Source organism: Chrysochloris asiatica, unplaced genomic scaffold (assembly GCF_000296735.1).
Source record: "Chrysochloris asiatica unplaced genomic scaffold, ChrAsi1.0 scaffold00007, whole genome shotgun sequence".
Classification (NCBI taxonomy): Eukaryota; Metazoa; Chordata; class Mammalia; order Afrosoricida; family Chrysochloridae; genus Chrysochloris; species Chrysochloris asiatica.
In genome coordinates, this window is record NW_006408525.1 from 32,026,395 (window position 1) to 32,034,472 (window position 8,078).

At 48.5% G+C, this 8,078-nt stretch overlaps 1 protein-coding gene across 3 annotated transcripts in view; it reads left to right on the plus strand.

Annotated features, from left to right (window-relative positions):
• The window catches only part of CRHR1 (corticotropin releasing hormone receptor 1), a 46,394-nt gene that overhangs the window by 18,280 nt on the left and 20,036 nt on the right, over positions 1 to 8,078 (plus strand). For all 3 annotated transcript variants that reach the window (XM_006833534.1, XM_006833536.1, XM_006833535.1), the window contains exon 2: positions 3,914 to 4,001. In XM_006833534.1, the coding sequence (XP_006833597.1) occupies positions 3,914 to 4,001 (88 nt within the window). The remainder of the gene's footprint in view (positions 1 to 3,913; positions 4,002 to 8,078) is intronic.

Below are 8,078 nucleotides of genomic sequence, written 5' to 3' on the forward strand. Positions count from 1 at the left end.
GAGAGAGAGAGAGAGAGAGAGAGAGAGAGCGCTCTGGTAGCATAGTGGTTATGAATTGGGCTGCGAACCGCAAGGTCAGCAGTTTGAAACTGCCAGCTGTTCTGCAGGAGAAAGACGAAGCTTTCTGCTGCCATAAAGATTTATAACCTCGGAAACCATGTACAGGTTCACTATGAGTCGGAGCCAACTCCATGGCACAAAGCAGCAGCAGTATATATATATATATGGGGCCGTTTGTAGCCAAGGTGCAGATTTCATTTGGGGTCTTAGGGCTGTATTCGGTGAGTGAGCCTGGCGCTCGGCCAGTTTTCTCTACTGTTGTCAACTGATGTCAAGGAGATTCTGGCCCGTGGTGCCTCATGTGTACAGAGTAGAACTTAGGTTTCAAGGTTGTGACCTTTCAAGAGCAGATCTCCAGACATGTCTTCCAAGGAGTCTGTGGGTGGGTTCGAACAACCAAAACTTTGTCTAGTCTTCGAGTACTTAACTGTTTGTGCCACCAGGGGACTCTGTTATCACTACTAAACCCATTATCAATGACTCAATTCCAACTCATAGCTACCCTATGTTGTTGTTGTTCAGCGCTGTTGAGTCGGTTCTGACTCAGCTACCCCGTATAGGGTTTCCAAGGAGCAGCTGGTGGGTTTGAACCACCAACATTGTGGTTAGCAGTCCAGTGCTTATTCTACAGTGCCACACCTGGACTCTATACTAGGGGTCCCTGTTTATAGTCTCTCTTTACAGAAACAGACAGCTTTCTCTTTCTCACACAGAGCTGCAGGTGGGTTTGATTCTTGTGGTTAGCAGTCCAGTGCTTTGTTCTGTAGTGCCACCAAGGCTCCTTTGTCTCTCCTCTTGTTATTGGTGTTTTAAGTGCCATCGAGTTGGTGTCTACTCATAGTGACCCTGTATAGGGTTTCCAAGGAACATCTTAGTAGGTTTGATCACCACCAACCTTGCAGTTAGCAGTCCAGTGCTCATCCTACAGAGCCACACCAGGAGTCTTTATCTTTACTAGCTGTTGGAAAATGATAAATCTCATGACATCTCCAAAACTAGTTTTGTGAAAAATGGTTGTGAAAGCAGAGTTGGTGACTAGGATTGATGAGGGGTTGACGGGTGAAGTAAAAGGAGGGCTCTTAGTCTAAAAGCACTTTTGGTTTGATTTAAGGTCCAGTTTGGTGATATCTCAGGCCTCTGAAGGGATCCTGTTCCCATACGTTTCAACCAGTAGTTCCCCATTTGTTTGGGGTGCCAGATCTTCTAAGAAGTTGAGAACACTGTGAACTGTCCCCAGGAAAATGGCTTTCATTGCACACAACATTCTGCACTGAATTACAGGGTCTTCCTGGATTTCAAGGTGGTGCAGTGGTTAAGAGATTTCACCAAAAGATTGGTTATTCAAACCCATCAGCCGCTCCATGGGAGAAAGATGTGGCAGCCTGCTTTCTTAAAGATCACCTCTTTGGAAACCCTCTGAGACAGTTCTGCTTTGTCCTACAGGACTACGATGAGCCAGAATCTACTCAGAGGTTCTGGGTCGTGGATCCCCATCCCCATCCCAGCTGTTGTAGATTTGTAGACCCAGATTCAAAGCTTTCTACTTTAGAAGAAAACAAAGAGCAGCCTTGTGCAGTAGTTATCCATTGACTAAGTTAGAAAACTATAGTGTGTGTACTTAACTCTTGATGTTAGGTGTGTCGAGTCAGTTTCTACTCATAGGGACCTTGTGCACAACAGAATGAAACACTGTTTAATGCTGACAAAGTGATTCATAAACATTGTTTTTTAAAAGTAAACCTGTTGCTGTCAATTCAATTCTGACTCTTGGTGACCCATATGTAAAACTGCTTCATAGTATTTGCTTGAGTGTATTCTTTGTGCAAACAGATCATTAGGCCTTTGTTCCACAACTCTGATTGGTGAGTTTAAACTGCCAACCTTTAGATTAGTTATTGTTAAATGCTGTCAAGTCGGTTTCCAAGGAGTGGCTGGTGGGTTTGAACTGCCAACCTTGCCATTAACAATTCAGTGCTTAGATGATCAGTAGTTGAGCACAAATCATGTGTGCCAACCAAGGACCTCCTGGTTAATATAACAATATACACTGTTGCTGTGTGCTACCGAGTCAATTCTGACTCTTAACAACCCGGTGTAGGGTTTCTGAGGCTAATATATATTGGTGGTAGTTGTGTGCCGTGGAGTCAGTTCCAACTCACAGTGACCCTGAACAGGGTTTCCAAGGCTGCAAATCTTTACAGTAACAGAAAGCCTCATCTTTCTCCTGAATATATATATTAGGAGGAAAATATTAAATCTTGTATACAGGGAAACAGGCTGTTCATGGAAGTGTGACTCAGGAATAACCCAGAATTGACAAACATTTCCACAGAGCAAGAGTCATGAAGGCTTAAATCCTGCCACAGAGCCGACCTTTCTGGAAAGGAAAGGTTGGTTCAAGAATTTTAAGAAGTATTTCTCTTTGCATAATGCAAAACTGATCTCCAACTGGTAGAAAATGACTTTGTGAACCATCAGAGCCCAGAGGAGACATAAGTATCAGGACTGGGCAGTCAAGGGCAGACCTGCCCTGCACCCATGGCATTCAGTTTGATTTTCTGATGAAGCTTGATTTGCTCTGCTCAGCTGCAAAGCCCCAGACATTAAGATGCACGAGTAAGTATTCCTGGTCTGGGCATTACCACCTACTTGGAGCCTGGGGTAGTAAGTGCTTTGTCTTTAGATGGTTTTTATTCATTCAGAACAGCCCATGGCTGTCATCTGTGAGTCTTCTGAACACCAGGGTCCAGCCCGTGTACAGAGCGCTTTGGGGGCAGGGGACAAGGTAAAGGGGAAACTCGGTTGTTTTGATTTAGAGGATTAGGGAAGATGCTGCTCAAGGGCGAGTCTGTGGGAGGTGTCACCCCTGAGGACTGCAGAGTTCACCAGGTAAAGAGGAGGCTGAGAACTTGAGGAGCAAAGGTTCAGAAATGCTAAGTAATTCAATGTGAACAGAACATGATGTGTATTCAAGGGGGATCCACAAGATGAAAGCACATTTAAAGGATTAGATGGATAATGGTAGAATGTCAGGCAGTGGGCCTGATATTTTGGAATACGGTGTTCTCAGTTATTTTTAATTTGCCTGTGGCTGAGTCCAAATTGATTCTGTGTATGTATGTTGGGCGGGGGTGAGGCAGAAGCAGGGGTGGGGTGAGAAGCTGGGGCCAGGCATTCCTCATCCCTCTAGAAAGCGTCTGGCCACCCCAGCTGAGCGGAGTAGGTTTGATAGGAGTCACTGGGCTCTCTGCTTAGCAAGCAAACCACTGACTGTCCCCGTGGCTTCCTGCTCTCTCTGCGTTCGCATTTTCATTTGGAAAATGAGGGTAAATCTACGTCTCTGTCTCTCTGGAGACTGTGAGGTTTAATTACTGATTAATAAAGTGTTGGAAGATCCTTGGGGCCAGAAAGATGAATGGGTTTCTTATCCTCATCATTCCCGAGCCCTAGGAGCCAGTTAGTTACTCCTGGTATCCATTACCAAACGTCCACAGGATGGGGGTGCAAGAGGGGGGAGCCCTGGACAGAGTCAGAGAGAGGGGAATCCTGGGAAGAAAGGCGCAGGGGTGGTAATGACGGAGAACAACTTCCTGTGTGGCTCCTCAAACCTCTGGTCATCCACAGACAGCGCCTGGCTGGAGGCTCTGGTCCTCCAAACCGCTGGTGGCTCTAGACTTTCTGGGCAGAGAGGACAGACAGAAGCAAGAGTACAAGGAGGCAGAGGAGGGAACGCTAGAGGACAGAGGGTCTGGGGGAGACTGGATGTGCGTGTTCAGGAAGAGGAAGGGCAGGAAGCAGCTGGTCAGATGGCCCACGGTACCAGCCTAATACTCTTGTGTCCTTGTACCCACAGGCCCTCCTCCTCCTGGGGCTGAACCCCGTCTCGGCCTCCCTCCAGGACCAGCACTGCAGAAGTCTGTCCTTGGCTGCCAACAGCTCCGGTGAGCTCTCCACCATCCTATAGGATTCCAGCTGACCACAGCACCCTCACACCTCTACCCCTACCACCCAGGCCTGCATACGGAGCCTCACCTTAAAGTAGGAGTGTCGCGGTTGTTGTTAGGTTCTCTCTAGTCAATTCCGCCTCCCAGTGACCCCATGTGGCAGAGTAGAATAGCCCATAGGGGTTTCGAAGCTGTCATCTTTACAGAGTGAATTGCTAGTTCTTTCTCCAGCAGAGCTGCTGGAAGAATTCAAATCACCCACTTTTCAGTTAGCAGTTGAGTGCTTAACTGCTGTGCCATCAGGGCCCCCTAAAACAGGAATAGCAGAGATTTCCACTCAAGGGCTCCAACCAATTGGTCACGCCTCACAGAGCGCTGCGTCGAGAAGGGTCCCTCAAGTTGGATGGAGGTTTTGGGTGGATTCACATAGGAGGGTCTTTAGGAAGCTTGTTGCCCTTTAATGATTTATTGCCTTTTCAAGTCTCTCCTTGATTCAGTCCAACTCATTAATTGAGCACCTACTATGTGTAGGCCCTATGCAAGGCACTTGGGAAACAGAGGGGCTCTCAGTCTGGCCAGCTGGGACTTGTACACACTACGGGACAGAGTACAAGAAGTGTGCCAGCAGGGGGCGCTGTAGGCATAGATTTCTGACTGGGCCTGCAGGAGAGGGGGCTTCCATAGCTCACAGCAGTGACCCCCAGGAGGGTCTGGGATAGAGGAACCAGTGCTGACCTGAGAGAAGGCAGATTGGGTTTCTGATTGTGGAGTTAGGGGGTGGGGACTGGTGGTCTCAGAGATGAGCATGCCCTTAACCCCTGTGAGCTGCATTCTGCTCACCTGTAAAGTAGAAAGGGGAGGTGAAGCCTGCCGCGAGGATCTGGTATGAGATTCAGTGTACTGAGTTTGATGGTAGTATTTCACCAATGGTATTGTGTTAGACCACTGCTGGGTAGGATTGCTGGTGACCTCAGCAGGCTTGCTTACTAAATGCTTACTATATCTCTGGAATGAGTGGAAGACACTTGCCACAAATTATTCACCACAGTGGAGGAGGCAGGGAGGTTAGAGCAGGAGAGGTGGAAATCTCGGAGGGCTTCCTGAAAGAGGAGGTTTCACGGTGTCGCCTACAAGAGAACTCCGAGCATGGACTGGCAAACAGGAGCCAGTGCTCTGAACAAGGGTTGGTTTGTAAAGAGAATGTTGGCAGCAGCTGGGTTTAGTGAGGACTGGGGAGGGCTGAAGAGGGTGGAGCTGTAAGTCTGGGGAGGCGCTGGGAGCCCAGAGCATCTGGCTGCAAAGTTGGCTGAGCTGGACCATGGGAAACGTGGGGAGAGCTGTGGGCACTGGCCCATCAGCTCTAAGGGTCATCCCTGCCTTCACTATGGCCTGGTCCTGGCTGGGGCTGATGTCCACTCCTGTCCTGCACTCTCTTCTCTCGGTGGTCTGGAGAACTATCCAGGAAAGAAGGAGAGGGAGGGCAGGCCAACAGAGTACTAGGTGCCTTTCCAGACCCTGCCACACACAGCATCCAGCTAAATCCCCCCCTGTGCCTGGCTCTATAGAGATCTGGGAGTGAATGAATGAACTACCTACTGGGGAGGGTCTGAAGGTGTTACTAAGTGCACCCACCTGGCAGATTGTTGTTGTCAGGTGCTGATGAGTCGCTTTAGATTCACAACAAGTCCCTATGACAGAGTAGAAAAGCCCCGTAGGGTTTTCAAGGCTACGGCTTTCACTGGGACAGATTGCCTGGTCTTACTTCCGCAAAACTGCTGGGTAGGTTCAAACCGCCGACCTTCTGTTTAACAGCCAACCCCTTAACATGGCAGATAGAAGTCAACGTTGCTCCTCTCTGTAACTGTCTACGCTGATCAGCACACAGTGGTGATTTAGAATCAACGCTGCTCCTGGCCGTAGCTGTCCATGCTCATCGACACATAGTGGTGATTTAGAATCACAAACATCTGGCGTGAATCTTGTTTGTTTCACTCATCAGCTCATGACCTTAAGCTTAGTTTCCCTGGGCCTCAGTTTTCTCATCTGTTAAAAGGGACTATATAAGGACGAATTTTGAGAAAGCAGAGCATGGTCCATAATCTCATTGTACTTTAACAGTCACTTCCGACTCAGCACAACCGCACAGGCGCCAGAGGAGAACTGCCCCATAGGGGACTTTCAGGCTGTACTCTTTATGAAAGCATTACCAAGTCTTTTCTCCATGACGCAGCTGGGCAAGTTGAAAGTTCCCATCTTTGATTAGTAGTTGAGTGCTTAACCATTTGTGCCATCAAGGCTCCTTGCAATATTACTGCTCCTGCTTACTATCACATGCCTCAACCCACCCCACTTTCCACCTCCCCTCAGCTCAGCACTCTCAGCAGAATCGAAGACAGATGAAAATCCTAGAGACGTGTCCTTGCCACATCTGGCCCTGCCTGCTCTTCTCACCCACCCCCTTGTCATTCTCCAGGTGCCTCCTGTGATGGGGCACAAGCCTGGCCCACCCAGCCCCTCATGACCATTAAACCCCAGTCCAGAGTTCCTTCTTTTTCAATAAAACCTTCTGACTGCAAGACTTCAGTCTCGTGAGCCCTGACTTGCACACGCACACCCTGGAATAGATCTGATTAGAAAGAAAAACTCGCATTTGGAATAAGCCCTTCTCAGCACTTCCCTGAGTCCAGCAGGGAAAGAAAGCCAGTTGAACCCAGTGCCGTTTCCAGAGAGATTGGCGACAGGCTAATTTGGGGAGGAGATGGCAGGTGGCCCCAGCCGAGGCTTGACAATTGCTTGTGCCCCTTGGCTCAGGGCCCTCCCTGGCTGTCTCTGTGCCCTCATACCAGTGCCTGGCTATTAACTGACTTCATCTTGATGGTCACACCAGCCCCACAGAGAGAGGGTGTCACAAGGCAGGCACAGGAGGGTGACAGACCCTTGAAGCCCCAGACCTCCCACCCTCCCGAGGTATCACTACAGTTTCAACCATGTCCCAACACACACACACACACACACACTCCACCCCAGAACCCAATGAGCCAGCCACATGCTATCAAGTGGATTTCGACTCGTGCTGGTGGTGGTTGTATGCTGTTGAGTCAGTTCCGACTCATAGTAACCCTGTATAGTGTTTCTGAGGCTGTATAGGAGCAAAAAGCCTCTTCTTTCTCCCATGGAGCAGCTGGGGGTTGAACTGCCAATCTTGTGGTCAGCAAGATGCTTATCGTGCAGTGCTACCAAGACCCCTTCTCCACCCCAGCAATCTTTTTAATTAAGAGCAAATATATGGAATGCTTTTGACATCTTTTATGGGGTTAGTGCCACCACTCACCTGTCTGTCGTATTGTTGGCTTACATGTTGTTGTGAGGCTGGAAGCTATGCCACCAGTATTTAAAACACCAGCAGGGTCATCCACAATGGACAAGTTTCAGCAGAGCTTCCAAACTAAGACAAACTAGGAAGAAGGAGAGGCAGATTACTTCTGAATTTGTAGCCACTGAAAACATTTTGAACAGCAGCGGAAATTTTTCAGATATAGTGCCGGGAGATGAGCCCCTTGGGTTGGAAGGCACTCAAAATATAACCAGGGAAGAGCTGCCTCCTCAAAGTAGAATTGACCATGATGGCGCGCGTGGCGTAAAGTTTTCAGCACTTTCATTAGCTGATGGGGCACAACTCAAAATGAGGAAATATAGCTGCAAACATCCATTAATAATCAGAACATTGGAGGTATGAATCTAAGAAAATTGGAAGTTGTCAAAAAATGAAATGGCCATTACTGTAAAAGACTAAGAAAAAGAACCCAAACTAAAGGAGGAGGGAGTGTTTGCTGGTTGCTAGGATGTGGGGTGTGGGGTGAGGGGAAGGAGGGGAAGGTGGAGCACAGGGCAGAGAATAGACACAGGATAGTTTGGGTGCTGGAGGGTGCAATATACAAAAGTGGGGAGGGAATGGAAGAACAAAGTGGATGGGAAAACAATTAGGCAGGTTTGCATGGGCTAAGTGAGACAGAGGTAAATAATGATGTATGCACAACCTTGGAACAACAGGGCTCTGGGATACAGGGATTGAGA